General features: G+C 41.6%; 4 protein-coding genes and 2 long non-coding RNA genes across 6 annotated transcripts; 2 read left to right on the forward strand and 4 right to left on the reverse strand.

Annotated features, from left to right (window-relative positions):
* Positions 1–510: 510 nt before the first annotated feature.
* Positions 511–3,750, reverse strand: LOC124034209 (60S ribosomal protein L6-like). The gene is made up of 6 exons (XM_046347092.1): positions 3,577–3,750; positions 3,368–3,463; positions 2,983–3,126; positions 2,104–2,152; positions 1,684–1,868; positions 511–691 (listed from the first exon to the last, which is right to left on the reverse strand). The coding sequence occupies exons 1-6, from the start codon at positions 3,724–3,726 to the stop codon at positions 539–541; spliced, it is 777 nt and encodes a 258-aa protein (XP_046203048.1). The 5' UTR covers positions 3,727–3,750; the 3' UTR covers positions 511–538.
* A 1,980-nt stretch (positions 3,751–5,730) lies between these two features.
* On the reverse strand, positions 5,731–10,209 carry LOC124034212 (3-ketoacyl-CoA thiolase, mitochondrial-like). The gene is made up of 10 exons (XM_046347094.1): positions 10,072–10,209; positions 9,280–9,446; positions 9,052–9,180; positions 8,440–8,556; positions 8,151–8,298; positions 7,775–7,950; positions 7,439–7,568; positions 7,240–7,310; positions 6,872–7,026; positions 5,731–6,637 (listed from the first exon to the last, which is right to left on the reverse strand). Exons 1-10 carry the CDS (start codon positions 10,085–10,087, stop codon positions 6,553–6,555), a joined length of 1,194 nt encoding a protein of 397 aa, XP_046203050.1. The 5' UTR covers positions 10,088–10,209; the 3' UTR covers positions 5,731–6,552.
* LOC124034214 lies at positions 10,181–11,973 on the forward strand. The gene is made up of 2 exons (XR_006838538.1): positions 10,181–11,189; positions 11,374–11,973. It is a non-coding gene; the product is annotated as an uncharacterized LOC124034214 (long non-coding RNA).
* lg04h22orf39 (linkage group 04 C22orf39 homolog) lies at positions 11,952–15,220 on the reverse strand. Its single transcript, XM_046347095.1, has 3 exons — positions 15,069–15,220; positions 13,185–13,352; positions 11,952–12,963 (listed from the first exon to the last, which is right to left on the reverse strand). Exons 1-3 carry the CDS (start codon positions 15,096–15,098, stop codon positions 12,826–12,828), a joined length of 336 nt encoding a protein of 111 aa, XP_046203051.1. The 5' UTR covers positions 15,099–15,220; the 3' UTR covers positions 11,952–12,825.
* Positions 15,221–15,611: 391 nt separating this feature from the next.
* Positions 15,612–19,557, reverse strand: LOC124034215 (ubiquitin recognition factor in ER-associated degradation protein 1). The gene is made up of 12 exons (XM_046347097.1): positions 19,386–19,557; positions 18,803–18,935; positions 18,559–18,591; positions 18,224–18,345; positions 17,832–17,962; positions 17,653–17,725; positions 17,417–17,485; positions 17,235–17,303; positions 17,096–17,146; positions 16,868–16,956; positions 16,555–16,639; positions 15,612–16,395 (listed from the first exon to the last, which is right to left on the reverse strand). The coding sequence occupies exons 1-12, from the start codon at positions 19,386–19,388 to the stop codon at positions 16,324–16,326; spliced, it is 930 nt and encodes a 309-aa protein (XP_046203053.1). The 5' UTR covers positions 19,389–19,557; the 3' UTR covers positions 15,612–16,323.
* Positions 19,558–19,686: 129 nt separating this feature from the next.
* On the forward strand, positions 19,687–23,180 carry LOC124034216. The gene is made up of 4 exons (XR_006838539.1): positions 19,687–20,064; positions 20,673–20,817; positions 21,394–21,442; positions 23,121–23,180. It is a non-coding gene; the product is annotated as an uncharacterized LOC124034216 (long non-coding RNA).
* The last annotated feature ends 127 nt before the right edge of the window (positions 23,181–23,307 follow it).

Genomic DNA, 23,307 nt, shown 5'->3' on the forward strand with positions numbered 1-23,307 from the left:
GGGAGTAAATGTAGGCAAAAATGTAAAGTGCAGACACCCCAAAAAAGCCAAGTGACTGTTGTACATGTTTTCCAGAGTAAAGTGACAAACGTGGTCCATGCTAAAAATGGCCACCCTTTCTACAACAAAAGATGGTGACTTACTGTCAAAGAACCTGTACGCTGAGCATTTTCATGCAACTGTTCCTAACATTGTATCACTAGTCTAGCACAACCTACCAAACTGTTCCATCAAATACAAGCCGAATGGCTTAAAGCTTAAATGTCAGTGAAGAGACTCATTCTGTAAGTGTAGGGGGTGGATGTGAGCCAATAGAAAACTGATTTGTTGATACAATAGCAGCAACCAAACACCTGATGTGTCCTGAATGCCTTTGACAGCCCAGCCTGCAATAGAACCCCATTAAGAGTTTGAGTTACAGGGAGCTACTGAACTACAATGTCCCCAAATGCTTTGTGTATTTGAAACTCAATCAGCCCATTTACACACAATCACAAGGTGAGATAGGACTGTGGTGGTACTCTTTATTACAACACATTTAGAAAACCAGTTTGTGAGGGTAGACCCCATTGGAGAGGCAGAAAGAGGATCGCAGGTAGCCCTTCAGCTGGGGAACCTTCTTAATGAGGGGTAGAAGCTGAGAGTCCACAGCCTTCTGGTCCTCCTTCCTCTGCACTGTCAACTGGTACTTCTGTAGCAGGGGTAAAGATAAGAGTTTCAGATAGCTCGTGACATCCCAGTTAAAAGCATTTTTTCTAGCCACAACCAGAGGGAAGAACCATTATTCACCATATATTAAGCAAAAGACCCACTCCCCATCAAAAGATTTGAGCAGTCAGGACATTAGATAGATTTCCAACCAATTGGGACAGATTAATGTGAATAATTTAAAAATATGCATAAATGATGCACATTTCCCCACCAGCGGTCTTTCTACCAAACTGAATTGCAGCGGATAAAAATCAGTGCGTGATGACAGTGTACACAAAATTTACTTTTTCACTTCAGTTTTCCTGTACCGAAAGAAATGTAATGTTCAATGTGTTTCCAGTGCATTTTCAACTCTACCAAACAATTGCTTGCGTTAAATAGCAAATGTGCCTACTCTGGTCTTGGCAAGTGCGCTCTAGCCAACAGCACGCAGATAGATACAGGTAGGTTAGTCTATAACACGAGATTATTATGGATAACAGCGAGGATATTTGTGTCAGACGGCTGTCAAGCATCAATCTTGTCACAAGAATAGGACCCTCAACATTTATCTGGAGCCTAACTGAGTCATGGTGGGAGGACACACCATGACATCGCGTGACTCAGTTTATAAATATTTGTGCTATTGCTTGCGTCATTTTACCATCAAAATGAGCCCACCATTTCGAACAAACGTTGGCATTTATACATTTGTGCCGACACTTCCTGTTTCCTATCACAGCAGTCCTGATTTTGTATGATTCCCTTTTAAAATATACGGTATGACTTAACTAGTGGATGGAAATGTGATTAATGACCGCATTCTCCAAATAACATTCTAAGGAATGTAGGATTAATGCACCATGGTTTTTATGTTACTTGTCCAATAACAGCACTCAATAGTAACCATTACTCCTCACCCCCACTAGTCTAAATCCCAGGAGGGTTTGGAAGTGTGTATAGCTTGTGTATATCTAGTAGTGTGGGGTTGACCTCTTTCTCTGTGTCAAAGATCTCTCCTTCCTGGTGGCGGGGTCTCCTCAGCCTCTTCTTCTTGAAGTAGGCATCTGACAGAGTCTTGGGGATCTTCATGCCAGAGATGTCGACCTTGGTTGCTGTGGCAATGACAAACTTCTGGTGTGCCCGGCGCAGGGGAACACGGTTCAGGGCCAGGGGACCTAGAGGATGGAGAAAGCAAGAGGGTGATTGAGTTACAACTGAAAACGCAAGAACAGCATACTTTTCCAAACATCACATCAAGATAAGGCTACCTAACGGGGTACTGCAGCTGCACAGACGTGAATGTGAGCTATAAAATCTCACTGGACATTCCGACCAGGTCTACTCTATGCAAAACCTGTTTGGCCAATTCACTGATTAATAGGAATGTTTCAAAGCACTGGTTGTTCTTACCAGTTACAAGCAGGAGACCACTGGAGAGTTGCTTCAGGAACACAACACGCTGAGGGGAGAGAAGAGTCAGTTACTGCATTGCACAGGGCAACATTTACCACATGTATATGCTACTGAAGTGATAACCAATCCTGGTTCTGAAAAACTATGAAGACTTCAAAAAACCAATGGTAATAGTGCTATAGCCTAAACCAAACAAGCTGGCATTCTACTAGAATGTAGAGCTGATCAATCTACTTGTTACAGTAATAAAAATATCCACAACACTAGTTAGTATAACACAATTGTACTAGACCACTGACTTTTAAAAATGTATTGGGAAACTCATACATAAATCAAACAAATATTTTCAGATATTGTTTATCAACTCGAAATTCTCCACTTCACACATTTATGTGCTTCCAATACAACGATGTGAGTGTCCTCTGCCAATTGAGCAGCACTTAAAGCTGAAACCATAGCAGCAGGCTCTGCTACGTGCATTCAGTGTGTGGGCACAGTCCTGTGTGTGGGCACTACCGTAATATGCCTGTGTGAGGCTTGAACGTGTGTTTTCCATTGTGGGAAAAAAGGAAACTGAGTTGGTAGTGTGGGAGTATTATGCAGCTTATCGCATGTAGAGCAAAGGACAGTTCTAAGGAGGGTAGCAGCGCAACAAGGGTGTTTAGAATAGTGTGCACAGCACGCCATCTCAGCAATATAATAGGTCACTAAATAATGCTACAGAGTTTATGAGTGATGGCAGTGTCATGTGTAGCCATGCGAGTGTTCACCTTCCTGCACTAGTGTCCAGTGAGCACGACATGGACTCTTCGGCGGGTGGTGCATGAGTGTTTCAGAGGTGATGTGTGCGTTTGTGCACACTCTGTGAGATCTCACCTTTCCACGGTGGCGCCCAGTGAGTAGTACAAGCACGGTTCCCGGGGTGATGGTGGCACGCAGGTTCCTCTTGTGCTGGCTGAAAGGCTTCTTACCATGGTTCTTCAGCTTATGGGGCACATCCTCTGTGGGGTAGTAACGGGGCTGGGGGGCATAGAGTCAGGGGATCAAACTACTTCACAGGTGTAGCACCATTTAACACCACCAGCCATGTCTCGCAATTAGACCTCACTGCAGTATATTGAAACAGTGAAAAGTTAATATGCTGAATGATTGTGCGCTGCAAAACTCAAGACAATTTTGTAGATCCAAGAGCAATTGCATCGATCCATGCGCAACATGACACCAACTACAATTAAGGAAACTGTTCAAGCCAATGACTCACCATCTTGCGCATCTTGACAACGCGAGTGCCTCCATTCTTGTCTCCGCCAACAGTCTTGGTGATTGTGGATGGAGTCTTGACCATCTTCTTCTCAATCTGAAACAAGCAAGACACTTCAGTACACTACACATACAAACGTGAAGTCTAACAGGTCCAATGTAGAGAACCAAGGGGACAGCTTTCCCCAGACTGTGCCTCCCTCCTCTCACCTTGGTCTCAGTGGTCTTGGTCTTCCTCTTGTACATGGCCCTGCGGGCGTACATGGCGGTACGGGAGTAGCGACCAATGCCCCTGGCCAGGACAGGGTTCCGGCTGCAATGAGCCTTCTTGGCCACCTTCTTCTTGTCTCCCTCTGCCATCTTGGGACAGACCAGGGGACCCGAATGGGTTAAAACACATGGATACAATACTATAGAACAATATTTACATAATCACTGGATGCATTACTGGTGAATCATGAACTGATCATGCTGGCTAGCTAGATACTTTGATGGTATGATGCTCAGAGGTTACATGTCATAGGTCAGGAGAGCTAGCAAACTAAGTTAAGAACATTTGTGGCTCCAGATATTCAATAACAGGTAACCAAAGTACTAGTTTGTCATATTCCAATACAATATAACCAGCAGGCCCCATACTGGGAGGTGGCCTTTTAGCCATTGTTATTAAGTAGTTAGTTTTCCATAAACATTTCGATAGATCACATCTGCGACTTGCTAGCATAACAGAAACAAATACATGCCAGCGTGCAGGTAAAACTCTTGACATTTTAAACAGTCAATTAACTAGTTAGGCACGACAGACGTGTCAATATGCCAGAGTTCGCCAAAACACCTCAAACCTGGGAGTGAACACGCACGCATGACGTTATACCTTAGCTGGTAGCTACATCTAGCAATCTAGCAACCTAGCTGGCTAACATTTTGACTATTTCGGAAATTCTCTATAATATGCCATTACACATAGATAAGTAATATCCGCTGACAATCCACTAACGTATAAACCAGGGTACATAAACGTAATATTGGTGAAACGAGAAATCTGCTCAAGTTACAACGCGTTGCGCTAGCATGTAGCCGTGGGCCTAAATTTCCGAAACATAAAGCAATTTATTTACAAGTCACCACACAAAACACAACAATTGTCATACATATGAACTGCTTAGGATACAAATAACATTCCCATGCGAATGGGAAATGGTTATTTAGTCCATTTTGCACAGATGAACACCGATTTTATTTATGAAGTTGGGTGGGGAGAAACCAATCTTACCTTTGCTATGAAAAAAAGACCGACATCCGGGGAAGTTACGTATATATCTACGTTGCATGTCACGTCGACGTAAGGATGCAAAAACGACGCAAAAAAATATTGGGGGCTTGTTGTTCAGAGAATCAATAAAATACAACCATTTTTAATCAGTAAATATTTAAGCAATAAGGCACGAATATTTAAGCGCTGATCTTATGTACGACGCAAAGCCCGAGTGCCTGGATTACAGCCCTTAGCCGTAGTATATTGGCCATATACCACAAACCTCCAAGGTACCTTATTGCTATTATAAACTGGTTACCAACGTAATTAGAGCAGTACAAATACATGTTTTGTCATACGCGTGGTATACGGTCTGATATCAGCCAATCGGCATTCAGGGATCAAACATGAATGCTGCTTGGCTGACAGCCGTGGTATATCACGAGTTTGACAAAACATTTATTTTTACTGCTCTATTTATGTTGGTAACCAGTTTATAATAGCAATAAGGCACCTCGAGGGTTTGTGATATATGACTAATATACCACGGCTAAGGGCTGTTCTTATGCACGACGCAAATCGGAGTGCCTGGATACAGCCCTTAGCCGTGGTATATTGGCCATATACCACACCACGCCCCCTCGTGCCTTATTGCTGGATATAGCCGGCTAAGGGCTGTATCCAGGCACTCCGCTTTGCGTCGTGCTTAAGAACAGCCCTTAGCCGTGGAATATGGCCGTATACCACACCTCCTTGAGCCTTATTGCTTAATTAAAATAATGATTAATGACTGAGTCGTATTTCTAATTTATAGAGCTACATTTTATGTTCGCTTTTAGCACTCATGATAAAATAATGATGAGCTGCCTTTGAAAATATACTGTATGTATCCATACCAATCTGTAGAGACTCATATCAGTTTTTCTCAAAGGGTCAGTTTCCAGGACCCAGATTACGGTGGCGTTCCAGGTTACCTACGTTGCTATACTGATGTGGTTTCTGAGAAAAATATTTCTCCAGGCATTATGACATCCCAAAATGAGAGTATTATTGCAATAGGCCTAGTAAATACTATTATTTAAAGAATATGAACAACAATCCTACACAAATGTATTGCTAATTTTTTAATTTGGAAAAATCTAACATCTAAAATGCAACCTTGCAGTTTACATATTAGCACACGTACATATGTAGGGCAATGGTTATCCCTGCAGAGTGATCATTCATATTAAAATGCAAGGCGAGAGAGAGGCTGTAAGGAAGAGGCAGAGATGCTTCTCTCCTTCCACAGAAAGCAACTTCACCCAAACTCAAACCACACTTCTCATCTCAATTGTTAATATGCTACAGCGAGAGGTAAATAGTACATCCAATGAGCTAGCACTGTTATCAAGGCAAACACAAAGACAGTCCCTTACAAAAAAAACTGATTTAGCCCTTCAGATTCACAAGGCCTCTTTAAGCAGATACAGACAGTATGGTTTCCATACATAAACATTTATAAAAGGTAAAAGGAATATGAAGTATACGAGGGAGTTTATCACAGACATGTGGGTTACTAAATACACAAAACACCCTTGTTTCTGTGTTTAGGTAAACAGCAATCATTTTCTGGAGTAATTGACGAGTGACGAGATCTTGTGTATTTCTTTGAGTGTAGGTGGTAGAGTCTTGGGATGTTTCAAAGTATGCATCAAACATACAAAAATCTTGAGGGGTGGATATTCTTACATTTCAAGTCGATGCAATCCGGTGTTTAAACTCCACATCTGACAAAAAATCTTAAGTCGCATTCGAGTGTGTATATGGCATGTACTCGATTGGGTATGTAGGGTGTGGTGTATTTCGAGTGTGGATGGTATTGAAAGTACACTTTTGAGTGGGGATGGTACAGTAGTACACTTCTGAGTGTGCATGGTTTGGTCTCTTCCTCAGTGAGTGTTCTCTATGATGATGGCGATGCCCTGTCCACCACCGATGCAGGCTGAACCCACAGCATACTTTCCCCTAATCCACCTGAGAGAAAGAAAAACACAAATTAATCATTAGACCACTTCTCTGTGAAATAACATGAATAGCTCAGCCATTGAATTGTGTCTTATTTTTTCTAGTTAAAAGCATTTGCCTGTTACTTCACATGAGACAACAATGAATTGTTCTGATTTTATTTGACAATTTTTGTCTACATATATACAGAGTGATAAGAAGTGATCCGGAGTAGTAAGAAGACTACTGGTGTGGTGGGGTTACCTGAGCTTGTGGACCAGGTGCGCAGTGATGCGTGCTCCTGAGGCTCCCAGGGGGTGCCCGATGGCAATGGCCCCCCCATCGGCATTACTCTTCTCTGGGTCCAGACCCAACACCTTGGAAACCGCAAGGTACTGAGCAGCAAACGCCTCATTCACCTGAGAGAGAGCAGAGGGGATAGAGAGAAGGACAGGAGAAGACAGAGCAGGAGAAAGAGAGGGAGAGACAGAGCAAGTGAGAAGGAGGCAAAAGGAGGAAGTCAATTCTATCAGGTAAGCTGCATGACCCAGAGTAAACCAAAACAGAGCAACCAAATATCTGCCACTTTCTGCATCAGTTCCTATTTATGAACATAAAACAGACGAGTATACCTCCACCAGATCCATGTCTTGGAGGGTGAGACCTGCTTTTTTCAGGGCTTCAGTGATGGCTGGAACTGGGCCTGATGGGGGAGAATGACAGAACCTTACGAACAGAAATCACTTGATGGCCATGCTAGAAAGGCCTATATATTGGGATGTATCATATGTTTTCATCAAGTACATAAGCCATTTGTTGTCAGTCACCCACCGATTCCCATAATGCTTGGGTCACATCCGGAGACGTGATATGCCACTATTCTTGCCAATGGGGTGAGCTTGTGCTCTTTCACAGCTTCCTCACTGGCTATCACCACGGCAGCAGCTCCGTCTGACACACCCTGTGGAATAGGAACAGAACATGAAGATCAGTACATTCAAAACTAGCACACAGGATTTACACCCAGCAAACTAAAATGATCTGCACTCCATTTAAAACCGGTGTGCTTGGGGACAGATTGAATGTGATACTCTGTTAGCAGAAGATGGTAGGAACTGGGTGGAAGAGCTTGGGTCCAGAATTGAATCGGTCTTATTTAGTACTCACTGATGCATTGGCAGCAGTGACCGTTCCTTCCTTCTTGAAGACAGGAGGTAGCCTAGCCATCTGCTCCAGGGTGGTCTGGGGACGAGGGTGCTCGTCCTGGGTCATGGGTACCTTGCCCTTCTTAGCCTTCACATCGATGGGTGCGATCTCTGCCGTGTAGTGGCCCGCCTCATGGGCTAAGGTTTAGAGAGCACACAGACAAACTCAGGGATGTGGTCAGCATTCAGATGGAAATCTGGAAAAACAGTGTATTGTCATGGTAATATGCAGTTCACTGTCATAATATTTCCGAGGGCAGATAATCAGGAATCCCTGATTAATCAAGGCAGAGATTGTAAACATGTGAGCTTAGTTAGGGTAAGAGTTGATTTCTGACCTGCCTTCCACCTCTGCTGTGTCTGGTGTGCGTATTTGTCACAGTCGTCTCTGCTGATCTCGTATTTCACTGCCAGGTTCTCTGCTGTGATGCCCATGGGGATCTTAATGTGCAGGTCAGTAAGTCCCGCCCACAGAGTGTCCTCCAGCTGAGACAAAGGAAAGAGAGAACACGTTAGCTTAGTCCTTGGCATTGGTTCAGAGCAGCTGTTAGAGGGCCCTTATGGTCAAAAGTGACAAAATCTATACCCATTTGGTATTTTATCTCTCCTCATTTATTAATTCAATACCTTGAGGTCAAGTCCGAACTTCGTTCCAAAGCGGACGTTGCGGACAGCATACGGCGCCTGGCTCATGCTCTCTGAGCCTCCACACAATACCACCTCTGAGTCCTTCAGACAGATTTCCTACAGACACAGACAGGGTCTTAAAGAAGACAAAATGGTACAAGGCTGCTAATGTTCCTATGCCATCGGCAGAAACAATGCACCTACAATTGACCTACAAACAATGAAATGGTGGTTTGAGTTAAAAAATATTTAAAAAACACATGGGGGCGTGGGGTGACCTCAATATACTTTAAAATGACAAAAACAACTCAAAACTTTGTAGAAATGATAATGGACCTATATTCATACTGTTTATTGACTGTCCAGATCACTAATTATCACTGTGCACAGTCAATGGAACTACATTCAAAGTTTCTTGGCTCTCCAGCTCAGGGAGCATAGAAAACTCCCAAAGCACTAGAGGACTATGTTTAGCACATTTTGACAGCAAGAAAATAAAACCCTTTTTCAGTGCAGCCCTCCAGACCTTGTTGAAGACCTAATGCAGCACCGGTAGCAAAATGAGTTTGACACCCCTGGTGTAGAGTCTCAATGTTTATATGTCTACTATACCTGAGCTCCATTGATGATGGACTGAAAGCCAGATCCACACAGGCGGTTTACGGTGAGAGCAGGCACTGGGATGGGCACCCCACACCTCAGGCCCACGTGACGGGCGATGTATGGAGCATCTGCAGAGCTCTGAAGGGAAGAGATTGGGAGAGAGAGGTATAGTCAGCTCAAACATTTCCTTCATTGAGTTTATCCTTGCCTCTGCTTGCTTTTTGGAGTTAAGCACACCTGCATGACGTTTCCAAAGATGACACTGTTGACAAGCTCGGGTGCCACTCCCCCAGCGGCGAGAGCAGCCTTGGAGGCATGCTCTGCTAGGTCTGTTGCACTGTGGTCTTTCAGAACCCCGCCGTAGGTGCCAAACGGAGTCCGCTTAGCAGACACAATAAACACACCTGGATGGAGAGAAAGAAGAGGGTTTGGGTGCGAGGTGACTAATCCAGCTTTACTGCAGCTTTAGAGTTGTTGATGACATCATATATGTGAATATCTAAAGCAATACAAATATTTGACTTGAAAAGTGCTGCGTTGCCTAGATTCACTGCTTTAGAGTCCTATCATAATCCACTGCAGTGCCATTGTAATTATCATGTAACTAAAATATGTCACGGTCACCTTTACCCTACATTCATCTCCAACTCACCTAGCCGATAGAAATGTAAAGTTAACGATAGAGAGGCATAGCTGACAGTTGTTAAACTGTGGCAAGACAACACTTAAATAGCTTTGTTTACATGTAGAGACAGACTGACAGCGGTCATTCGTTCATTGAATAGCAACAGCTCCAAAGACAGGAACAAATGAATCAGCTCAAAATGTATTGTTTTGATAATCTATGAACACTAGCTATACTTTACCAATTTTCAGGAGTCACCTGGTTATTATTTTACAGATGTTAACGTGTGCCACGCAATATGCATAGCTGCCTTTATTTTGCAGAGCAAGCAAAGCATGTTCATAGAAAAGCATGCATTTCGTGGTGAGTGCGTGATTTATGCTAAATATCAATATATAACTTACTTCTGATAAGTGACATAATATTGATTCCTCCTCACGTCCACGAAGGTCAGGGAATCTGTGTGAATTTAAGGGCGCTTTCTGCCAAACCCTGGCAAATCTTGACCTTTTACCTAAATAATGTGTAACTAATCATTGAGACAACAACATTCGACACAACGAACGTTTCATGTTCAGATGGTACTGGAAGGACAATTTTAAATGGTTACTGATAGCATATTTATTCCGTGATATAGCTATGTCTATTATAATGTTACCAATGTTATATATCTGACGTAACCAGATCAATGTTACAACAATGGGATCGAAAGTGTCTATGTGAAACTCGAGATGAATGTACGTCATTCTCTCCATTTTCAAGCAAGGAGGCAGCAATGATCACATTTGTTGATACACGGTAATAACAGTTATTTGAAGTGTTTAAACACGAGTCATATAGTATAGCAATCATGTATCTGGCTGTATCGCGTACCCTGTGTAAGGTATTGTCCCGACAGACTGCGGGGGCAAGGTGAGTTGTTACATGCACCGTGTGCATAGTTAGCAACGTTGTTACAGCAGTTGAACATGCTTTATTCTACATGTAGCTATATATTGTATTTAATTCTCTCATGGTTGTTGTCCAGTTGTATGCTAAAACCTGAGCCAGTTAGCTAGCTAAGTTATCTATTCACTGCAGTGCTGTTACAATGGCTAGATTTAGCTAACTAGTAAATCCCCTTCCTCTGACTTGCTATGTTCTGAACAGCTTTGATTGGAGTGAATGGTCAAGTCAGACAAGGTCCTTGTTGTCTACAAAGAGTTTGTTCTCTGGTGCACTTTAGTTTCAGTCGTCTACTCTGTTTGCTATTGGCACCATTTGTTATAATTGCACTACAGGCTCAACTCTCACTCATTCTGCCTATGTGTGCCATTACAGGGCGGAGCCGAAGAAGAAAGTGGACCCTCGTAAAGAGCACTATTAGTGCAATCCAAATGCATTGCTCTGTCCTAATGTACACCTGAACAGGTCCTTACTCTATTTGTTCATTTCCTCTAGGGTGTGCTGTGTTCCTCAGCTTCCCTTTGAGGAGAGTGAATAACGGGCTCTACTGCTGAAGGAGTGGTCCTGCTACAAACAGGTATGTGATCTTGAAAGCCAATGTTGGCCGAAGTTTCATCACCACAACCCTGTTAAAGATCCTTATTTAGAAGCAAAAAAAACAGTGAGCAGACAATTTACTGTACCTTCTTTGCAGACATTTTGTTATAACCAGTTCCTGTGCCACATTTGAATTTCTTTCCACCCTGCCCCTCTATGAGCAGACCCAGCACTGGGTTTGGATGGAGGCAGTAAAAGTCTGGCTGTGGAGGCCAAGTGGGATGCTCTGGAGGAGTTGAGGCTGGAGTGAGAGGAGCTCTACAAGGCATCACTGAGGCTAAACCCCCTGCTCTTCCCTTTCAACCACCAGGGATTCAGCTTCACGAGGCACCTGAGAGCAAATGCAACATCACCAAAGTTTACACCCAGTGAGTGTAACACATTGTGGGCGTAATACGTGTTGACATGGATGTTCATCCATGTTTTCACATGATTTGAACGGACAGACAAATATTTGACGAGGATGTTCATGAAAGAAGATGAGACATTAAAGCTTGCTCAGAACAACGGCCCGGGCACCATTAGTGGGTGTATGTCTCATTCAAAGTAAGGGTAATTTAACTGCTTTACTGACCATGACCTATTCATCGTATTGACAACTGCCCTAGCATGGATACAGAAGTTTCTATTCACACTCACGAAGTGATTCACATTCTGTAGTGTGTGTGCTCTGTAATGTAACATTCATAGATCTCATAGGTTTAAATACAGTCTGTAAGTAAAACATACCAGGGCGTTAAAATAAAGGATTCACATTTGTTTTATTTGAAATGCATTTTTATGTATGCATGTATGTAACACTAGATAAGGTATCATGTGAAATAATAAAAGGCAAAGATCCTGTGTAACGGTGTTACAGAAACACTGGCCTCAATTGCAATAGGTAGAGTCTCTTTCCACACAATGACGAGACAAAAACAGTCAGACCACTGGTGGAAGCCAGAATACTGGATGGTGTGCTTACCCTTTTCCTAATCCAGTATCTCTTTTAGCTGTTCCCCAAAATATTATTTCCCAGTACACACAATGTATGGAAAGAATGCACAACACTCTGTCACTATCAATAATTGTGTTTTTGATTAGAGTAGAACTTTCTAGCAGTAGAGAACACCGCCCTAATACCAGTGAAGAGAATTGGACACCTCTGGAAAAAAAATCTACGCCAGAGTGGTTTTGTTCCTGGAGAGCAGGCTTTTCCCCAACCAAGCCTAGCACTAAAACACCTTTCTAAACATGGTTTCAACTGAACCAATAAGAGTCAGGTGGTTAAGAGCATATTAGCTGGGGAAAAGCCTTCACACCCTCTGCAAGGGGCATATTCAGAAAAGTTCAAGAACATAAAGTAAAAATACACTGTGTAGAACATATATTCTGCCATGAACAATTATGACTTGTTCTAAAAATACTTGTACTTTTACTAAATACTTGTACTTTTACTTGTACTAATGTCAATCGATTGCTCTGAATAACCCCAGGACCATGGCTCCCTAGCCACAATCTCTACAGTTAAAGTTAGAAGAATTGGTTAAGTTTGTGTAGTGAAACAGATCTCAGATGCCACATTGACCTTGGTCTGCCCATGTTTAGGGCCATGGCAGTATTGACCCAGGGGATGGTTAGGACTGGGAATCTGGGGACTTTCCCTGGTGCAGGGGCATGTGCCAGTCTCTGGGCGGATCTTGTCTCAGGTCCCACACAGGGGTGAACTTCCTCTGCTCTGCCTCCCGGTTCCTCTCACTCTGCTGTAAAGACTCCTGCAGTAGGGACAGCATAAGAGAGAGAACAGACCAAGTTGGTTGGTTGATCTCTCACAATTGAGACATATTACAAATGTAGTATCCTGTACAGAAGCAAACTGTAGCCAACATTTCTGGACCTTGATGGCAGTTTCCTTGTAAATACAGTATTGCTGTTCCAACGTTGATTAGGCCATTTCCCCTCGCAGCAGAAATTATGATTGAGTGCTAAACTGTACCTTGGTCTCAGGGCCTGGGTTCTTCACCCACTCTCTACATGAGTAGTAGTCTTCTTTCCACTGCCCGCAGGAGGGGGATGTGCCATGGGCATAGTAGTTATGGAAACGGTTCCACAGGCTTTTGCAGTGTCTGAATTCACTCCAGTAGTCATCACAGGTCCGGGGCGGCTATGGGGGTCACATATCACAGGTAAATAGACATAAGCATATGACGTGATCGAGGTTAATACTTCTGCCATATTTACACTGAACAAAAATATAAACAACATGTGTTGTAAGATCCCAAAAATGTTCCATATGCACAAAAAGCTTATTTCTCTCAAACTTGTTTACATCCCTGTTATTGAGCATTTCTCATTTTTCCAAGATCATCCATCAACCTGACAGGTGTAGCATATCAAGAGGCTGATTAAACTGCATGATCATTAAACAGGTGCACCTTGTGCTGGGGACAATAAAAGGCCACTTTAAAATGTGGAGTTTTGTCACAACACAATTTCACTGATTCTCTGAGACGGTGCGTGGTCTGACGTACAATTTTATATGAACCGCGGGGAGCACGTCCTCCCACACCGTCACGTCACTGGCATGACTTTGTTATTATTACTCGACCTGCACAGAGCGCGAGGAATATAATCCATACTTTCAACCGTACTGACGGTCTTCCAGGTATTCGTAGAACCAATGTGTCGCACTTTGGTTTTCTGTTCCACGTTTTGTGGAACAATTCTTACACAGGTACATTTAAAGTCAATATTAAATTAATCATTGTTTATTGTCATCACACTGGAGAGGTTCCAACCAACTCAATACACCATAGTACACATGTCAATCAGGAGCTTTCCTTGGGTAGACCCAGCAGTTTTCTTATAAACAGCTATTCACAGACAAGTAATATTTGCAAGATTTAGCATAATTCATGAATCATTACCGTTTTGTTTCATGTGACCGAACAATACGATTTCATAACATGTGACAGACCAACAACACCTCTTGAAGTTTCTCCTCTCTAAGCTGAGACCTTGAAACTGAGATATCTTTAGTTCGTTCTCAAAACAACATTTGGGCGTACTGCCAAATTGCAGCTACTGATAGGTGTGATTTGTTGTCAGCCACTTGCAAGAACACAAAAATTGGTTATAAGAAAAGCAAACATTAAAATTCCCATTACACATGCCCCTACCTTTTTTTTAATGGTATCTGTGACCAACATATGCATATCTGTATTCCCAGTCGTGTAAAATCCATAGATTCTTGCCTAATGAATTTATTTCAATTGACTGATTTCATGTTTTATTTATTTTACCTTTATTTAATATATGAACTGTAACTCAGTAAAACCTTTGAAATTGTTGCATTTTTAAAACTTTTTGCTCAGTGTACAGAAGATGATACATGTACAGTACAGTATGAATCAATTCCTCGAGCATTGTTCTAAATTTCCTAAATGTGCCAGCAGCATTTCATTGTGTTATGGCTGTATTGCCATTTGATAACTGAAAAACTAGCTGGCGTTCCAGTATAATCAGAGTTCAAGAAAAACACATAATGGTGAAGCGTTGACCGTCCACTAAACAACACCTATCAAAGTGCCAATCTGCTAGATACTAACTCATCTATGGTTAATTGGTTATTTTAGCATCGATATTCTCTCAAGTCGGATGATCAGTCTAGGGAAGAAAACCTTTTCTCAAATGCATGCTATCCCTTTCAATGTGGTTTTAGCTTGCTAGCTAACATTTACACTAGCCTCGAACAGCAGTGCACACTATCGAGTCATATAACGCTCGCTAGCTCCAAACGAGTTACATTGGTGACTAGGGCCTTTAGTGAAATACGGTGACCTTACGTTATCATAAACAATACATGAATTTGGTACATTACCCTCCACATTGCTCCAGAATCTGCCATCATCACCTCCGTTGTTTTGACTTTTGACAAGAGGACGAAAACAGCCAATCAAGCACTGTGAAAAGTCGTCACTAGTTACCTAAGCCAAAAATTCATAAACCCCGCCTATTTATGTAATTCCCCTTCTTAAAATGTTATTTTAAACTTAACCTCAACCAAAGTGCTAACCTTATCCATAACCCTAAATTAAGAGCAAAAAGCACATTTTTGTTTTCATTTTAAAAAATGTACGACGACTTTGTGGCTGTGGTAACTGATAGAAAACTGAAAAAGCAGGAGTCCCACCCACCCACTTCCGGCAATGAATGAACTCGAGAACAAGAAGCTGATATTTGCAGAAGTAAGCAAAGAAAATTATTCACATCTATAAATTGCTCTATCCCTTTACTGTGCTTATTACACACGTATGAATTACAATATGTAGCCATTTCAATACCTGCTGATACACATTAACTTTGGGCTCTTATGAACCAAAATGTTAAAATCCTTCCACACACAATTATTTAAAGACAAAAATAAGATTTATAGAGAGTGCACTTTATTCAAAACGCTGTACTTTATTTCAGAGTTGATAAATAAACAAAGGAATGGCTCTTATCCACCTCTGCCACTCATCACTCTCAAAGTTCGAGTTCAACAGGTTCCAATGTCAGAAGCGTTTCCTAATTAATTTGATACATATTCAAAGAAAAATCTAACCCACTCCATCATCAACATTAACAAGGGTAATCCCATTATGAGAAAACAAGGTAGAATTTTTAAAATATTCATCATATTGTAGCAAAAGGAAAGGGTAGCTGGCTTTGGCTGGGCTCAGACCAGCAACCCTGTACTCTAACCACAGGAGGTTGGTGGCACCATAATTGGGGACGACGGTAATGGCTAGAACAGCACAAGTTGAATGGTATCAAAGACATGGTTTGATGCCATTCCATTCGCTCCGCTCCAGCCATTATTGTGAGCCGTTCTCCCCGCAGAAGTCTCCACTGACTAACCTCAGTCCGAATAGCATTTCGTTTTTTAGAAGAGCTTTTAACATGCTGACCATGGACAAGACCGTTACAATATCATCAAAAGAAAGTAAAACCTTGCTGATTCCTGCTAAGGGACAGAAAAATGAACCCAGCTCTTTTCATGACTTGCTTTTATTGGTTTCCTATGATGGATGTGTGGGTATGTAGAGTCTACAGTAAGTCAGTCAGTCTCTGCAGTTGAATACTGTAGTGCCTCAAGGCTTTCTGCCACCTTTCTTGCGTAGTGACTGTCCCTCACCAGAAAAGGCGATGAATTCTGAATCCTCCTGTAAATATAGAAGACCAGCTTTAGCTTAATGCATTCAAATTTGGCACATCCAATATAAACTGTCTAAATATGGCTTTTATACCTTTCTGAATATCAGTTTTGCAGGAAAGGGATTGAGCGGTTTATTACATTTAACTTTTTTGACCATCATACTTACATCCTCTGTTGTTTTCCTGGGCTGAGGCCTGGAGTTTCTGATGAAGGTGATCCTTCCGACCTTGTACTCGTAGTTAGGAATCCCTCTGTATGGGGACAGAGAGGGGTTAAAGGTTAAGACCAGAGCCGGTGTCATCATAGCATGTCACATGTAGTTTTGCAAAATCCCAGGAACTTTAAAAGTTCCCATAATTTTGCAACCCTAGTCACATATACATTCAGGAAGATAATGCAGATCTGATCTGCAAATACAAAAGTGACAGGATATGGGGAAAGGGCTAGGGATTGGTTTTAGACTGGTCATAGCTCCCAACCTTTTAATGTCACTGGGATCGATGGGGACGGGGCTAGGCTCAATGCCTTTCTTTTTGCCATCCAGACGATTGCCTGAACCAGTGAAGGCCTATAGAGAGATTAAGTATTCATAGATTCATTCATGGGTTAAATTGCGAATGACTGTGTATGAGATACAAATAAATGAAAGTGAACCATACAGTATGTATATAAACTGCAGTAAGTATGAAAAATATAAGCAAACTCACTCTGAATCTCATGTCCATGTCAGTCCAAGTGCTGGGGTCTCCTTCCTCTTCCTGTTGTGAGGAGTGATTAGAGTTCATCCAAACATACAGTATAAACACTGAGACCAGATTAGAAATATTAAACATGTGTGGTTCTTACTGTGGGCTCCTCTGGTGCTTTGTAACGTCTCTCTGGTTCTTTGTAACCCAACGGAGCATCGAAGTCCACCTGAGAGACAACAACAGGTATGGCTGGGTGAGGTAGAGCTATTCGGTACCATAATCTAAGCTACAGTGTTGTGTCTCCATTTATGGTATGATAGACAGTACAGAGGATCTTACATTCATATCACATTCAATGATAGATACGGCCTTGTCTGGCTTAGTCTCCATCACTCGCAGTTCATAGATCTGAAATCAGTATAGAGAGAAAAAACAGATGTTAGAAAGATAATACAGGTCAGGCACAACTGTATGCCACACCTTAAATTTAGAAGCAACATTCTGCTGGAAAGTCAAATTCCATTACAGTTTTGCCTTGTAACCCAGTCATCATACCAATAACATTAAATAGTTACCTTTTCATTGTAGTTAATTGCAATAACATCTCCTGTGGTTAAGCAGGCAAAGTTTCTCAAGGCATTTTCCAACCTATGAGACAGACAAGCAGAATGTGAGAATAATTTCAGAGTAGTTTTTGTGTCTATTTTCAATGGCACTTAAATGTGCAGAGAGATAAGTCTATAACTGTAGCTACACTGCTTTGGGGTTAGTGATATCCAGGAAGTCTGGGCTCTGAGGCTGGAACTTGGAGTATGTTGCCACCATGAGGTTAACACTCTCCACCTGGACCAGGCCCCCTTCCTCCAGCAGGAGATTCTGCATCATCTACAGCAAAACACACAAACAGCCATGTTACTACAGACACACTACACAAAAAGGGGCATGACCACAGAGAGCTGGTTATATGTGAGCAAAGATTTTAATGAGCGTGACTTATAAACCTACACTGTGTGTCCCTAATTTAAAACATCCTTTGATAGAAAACTGAAATATGGCACTAGATATATGCCAGGGGCTATGAATATGTTTATTAAAACCTCACCAGTTTATAAAAAACAAGTGTTGAAATAAAACAACCCTGCTCACCCAGTGTGGCAGGTAACAAATACCCTCATCTGCTACAAACTCCAAGACACCACAGTGTGTCATTCTGTCCGAGTTCTTGTTGGTCAGTTTGAACAACATGGGGTAGGTAATGTTAAGTCTGCCTTTGGGGGAGTGAAAAGAGAATGATGCACACATGACTGTAAGTAAAAAAAATGGCATATATATATATATATATATATATATATATATATATATATATATATATATATATATATATATATATATATATATATATATAAAAAAAACATCTGCTGGGTAAATGGCATTTGTAGATTAGAGTTTAAATCTGGATAATGTAGGAAGAGTATACTTACTTAGTTGATCAAGTGCTGATGGCGGCATTATAACTATAAGGAGAAAACATTACAGTGATATGAGCACTGAAGAACGCAGGATAATACATACTACATTGACTGTATGATGAGGGTAACTGCAATCTCTCACTTGTGTATGGGGAACTGGTGCAAAGCATAGGTGTTAAACTCCATACATTCCTTGTATAGTTACAATCAATTCGAATGTATAATTTATAGAACAGCCATCACATAGATTACTTACTTTTTCCTCCTTTCTCCACATCCGACCGGTCGTTGGGACCCGCCAGCATGGACACAGAGTAGCAGCGGTATTGAGTGGAGAAGCGGTTTTGGAAAGCCCGTGGGATCGGGTGATCAAACATGTTGAAGGAAAACTGTGACATATATTTCGAAAAACAATTAGACAGTATTGTTAGGTTAAAATTAGCTATTTTGAGACAGTTAGTCAGCTGGTTACTACAGCTAACTTACCCTGATTTATTTAAAAATATATATTTAATTTCAAACATCTTCATAACTACTAGCTAGCTTGCGTAATGTAAAACTAGATGACATGTGACACCCTATAACGATGTTTTAAAGCAGTACGATTCCCAAGTAAAGTAGTAAAGTATCTGAGCAAGGTAGCTATTCATTTAGTCTTAAATCGCATAGAGACAATGTGTCATTTGAGTTAAATGGCTAGCCAGGGAGCTAGCTGCCGTTACCTATTTCCTACTCGCTAACGGTAGTTAATTTAGCTAGTGAATTTCGAATGCGATGTTATTAGTGTAGGTACTATTTGACAAAAGCAACAGTCAAAACCAATGTTATTGAGTACTTACCATGATGTGCTACTGTACGCCAAAACGTTATATATCAACATGTATTTAATAAAGCTATAATAAATAGCTTATTTGTTATTCTTCTTCTATTAAATAGTTTATTACTGCTCCGGCAAACTGGCTGCTGGCTGAAACTCCAATGTTGTTTTCCGCTTAGCCACGATGACAGCAGGAAGTGACGAATATCACAAAACAAAGCATGAACAGCAATCATAATCCAGAAAACAAGATCACATCCTACGGGATTGGCTCACAGAGCTGGATGGATAGATAGCCTATAGCTATGCGCTATTTGTTCATTGAGCTCAAATTGCAACACCAGGAGCTTTTTTGTTGCATGCCCAACAATTCGCACGTCAGCTGTCGAAATTTAAACAGCCAATAAAACTCCACTTTGTAGAGTTTACGTAAAACTGAACAATAGAAATTGCATGCTGGTAGGTAGAGTTTTATTGGCTGTTTAAATATCGCCAGCTGACGTGCGAATTTGGCGTGATATTTCCTCAAGGAAATTTTGGGCATGCAACAAAAAAGTTCCTGGTGTTGCAACTTGAGCTCAAAGAACAAATAGCGCATAGCTATATATATATATCTTTGTTTTAATGCAACCTCACGAAAATAGTGTGAATTGTTTATTACGGACATAAGAAAGGAATTCTACGACATTGTTGTCAACCAGGTGAGAGCTTCTGAAACTGAAATTAGCTTCCTGCATGCTAACTAGTTAGATAACGTTGACTACTGTAATTAGTTAACAATAGAGAGGAGAGGACTATTTTTCAGTCGGCTAACGTTAATTTAGCGTTAATTTAGTTGTGCCCGGGAAATAATTACATCCAATTGTTGACCCCCCCAAATCAAAACATTGATGTCAGTGTGTGCATGCCCCATTCTGCTTCTTGTCTGTGGCATCATGGCTCCTATATTGGTCATGTAAGGGAGGGCTTTTTAAGAACTGACTATGGATATACATTCCAACGTGGAACATTTGCCACTATACGGGTAGTCATTTGATTGTTTGAGTTATCGAAAGCATTTGCTATTGGAATACAATTAGACCTTGTATTATTATTATTATTAAATTATTAATAAAGAGGTCTAAGTTTGGGCTAGTCGTTCACAAGTGGTTGATTGACTTTGGCAGCAGTTGGGTGACTTCACAGGAGAAAAGTCCTTGATGATATTACCTTTGAGATGATAAAGAGCAAAGAAATTGTTGTCCAGATGGCATAACCACCATCAACCAGTGTTCTGAACCCAATCTCCCACAATCCCCCCACCCCCAAGGTGAAGCTGATGATAAAGCAGGATGATGGCCTTGGAATGCCCTCCTATGACGACATCTTCCACGATGAAAAGGAAGGCAGCGAGGACTGGGAATAAGAGCGATGGAGGCTCAGTGCCTTCTGGGAAACGGAGATGATGCGATGAGGTATTACCATATTGATGTAACAAAAGTTATGACAAAGAAAATATACCCTCTATTTATCCCATCCCACCTCTACGTAAAATAACCATTTGAGCCAAGGTGGATCTTTCTCATTTATGGTTCTTATTTAGCTCCTTCTGTAGCTCAGTTGGTAGAGCATGGCGCTTGTAACGCCAGGGTAGTGGGTTTGATCCCCGGGACCACCCATACGTAGAATGTATGCACACATGACTGTAAGTCGCTTTGGATAAAAGCGTCTGCTAAATGGCATATATTATTATATTATATTATTATATATTATTATATTATTATTATTATTATATTATATATAAAAAATGTCCGGTGTAATTTGTTTTGTGTGTATGACAATGATGATTCCACAAATGGCGGACAAAGCCGATCATATTGCAGTGATGTATGGCTATTTATACCAACATGTTCCCATGTGTTAGGGGGCAGTGGAGAGAAGGATAGAGCAAAGAGTGGGAGGCACGAAGGGGATGGTTCTTTAGAGTTTTAAAAGTTTAAATAGTAATGATGTTGTGCAGATTGACTTTTTTTGAAACATTTTCATTTCAGATGCGAGATCCTGTTTGACTATGACCAATATGAATACCGTGGAACTTCAGTGAGTATGGATTATATATTGATTATGTTGAAACTGGGTCCTCTATCTAATCCTCACAGTATCAGTCAAGTTTGGACACACCTACTCATTCAAGGGGTTTTCTTTATTTTTACTATTTTCTATATTGTAGAATAATGGTGAAGACTTCAACTATGAAATAACACATGGAATCATGTAGTAACCAAAAAGGGTTAAACAAATCCAAATATATTTTGGATAATTCAAAGTAGCCACCCTTTGCCTTGTCGACAGCTTTACACACTTGGCATTCTCTCAACCAGCTTCACCTGCAATGCTTTTCCAGTAGTCTTGAAGGAGTTTCCACATATGCAGAGCACTTTTTGGCTGCTTTTCCTTCACTCTGTGGTCCAACTCATTCCAAACCATCTCAATTGGGTTGAGGTCAGGTGATTGTACAGGCCAGGTCATCTGATGCAGCACTTCACCACTCTTCTTATTGGTCAAATGCCCTTCCGCAGCCTGGAAGTGTGTTCGGTCATTGTCCTGTTGAAATACAAATGATAGTCCCACTAAGCGCAAACTAGATGGGATGGTGTATCGCTGCAGAATGCTATGGTAGCTATGCTGGTTAAGAGTGCCTTGAATTCTAAATAAATCACTGAGTGTCACCAGCAAAGCACCATTACACCTCAACCATGCTTCATGGTGGGAACCACGCATGCAGAGATCATCAGTTCACCTACTCTGAAAGATGAACGCAGCAAAGTACACAGTTCCTTGATAAACCTGCTCCAAAGCGCTTAGGGCCTCCAGATTGGGGTGAAGGTACACCTTAAAACAGGACAACGACCTTAAGCACAAAGCAGGAGTTGCTTCGGGACAAGTCTCTGAATGTCCTTGAGTGTTTCAGCTAGAGCCCTGGACTTGAACCTGATCGAGCATCTCTGGAGAGACCTATTAAAAAGCTGTGCAGCAACACTCCCCATCCAACCTGACAAAGCTTGAGAGGATCTGCAGAGAAGAATGGGAGAAACCCCTTCAAATACAGGTGTGCCAAGCTTGTAGCATTATACCCAAGAAGACTCAAAGCAACATTGAGACTTGTCCTGAAGCGACTCCTGCATTGTCTTGGATATGTGCTTAGGGTCGTTGTCCTGGTGGAAGGTGAACCTTTGCCCCAGTCTGAGGTCCTGAGCACTCTGGAGTAGGTTTTCATCAAGGATATCTCTCTGTACTTTGCTCTGTTAATCTTTCCCTCGATCCTAACTAGTCTTCAAATCCCTGCCGCTGAAAAACATTCCCACAGCATGATGCTGCCACCATGCTTCAACGTAGGGAAGGTATTGGCCAGGTGATGAGCATTGCCTGGTTTCTTTCAGATCTGACTCTTGGCATTCAGACCAAAGAGTTCAATCTTGGTTTCATCAGACCAGGAGAATCTTGTTTCTCATGGTCTGAGAGTCCTTTAGGTGCCTTTTGACAAACTCCAAGCGGGCTCTCATGGAAGCCACTCCTCTGTAAAAGGCCCGTCTGGCCACTCTACCATTAAAAGCCTGATTGGTGGAGTGCTGCAGAGATGGTTGTCCTTCTGGAAAGTTCTCCCATCTCCACCTCATGGCTTGGTTTTTGCTCTGATATACTATCAACTGTGGGACCTTATTTACACAGGTGTGTGCCTTTCCAAATCATGATGTCCAATCAATTTAATTTACCACAGGTGGACTCCAATCAAATTGTAGAAACATCTCAAGGATGATCAATGGAAACAGAATGCACCTAAGCTCAATTGAGTTTCATAGCAAATGGTCTGAATACTTATGTAAATAAGGTATTTCCTGTTTTTCATTTCACATTTGCTAAAATGTCTAAACATGTTTTGGCTTTGTCGTTATGGGCTATTATGT

This window comes from Oncorhynchus gorbuscha, linkage group LG04 (assembly GCF_021184085.1).
Source record: "Oncorhynchus gorbuscha isolate QuinsamMale2020 ecotype Even-year linkage group LG04, OgorEven_v1.0, whole genome shotgun sequence".
NCBI classification, from domain to species: domain Eukaryota; kingdom Metazoa; phylum Chordata; class Actinopteri; order Salmoniformes; family Salmonidae; genus Oncorhynchus; species Oncorhynchus gorbuscha.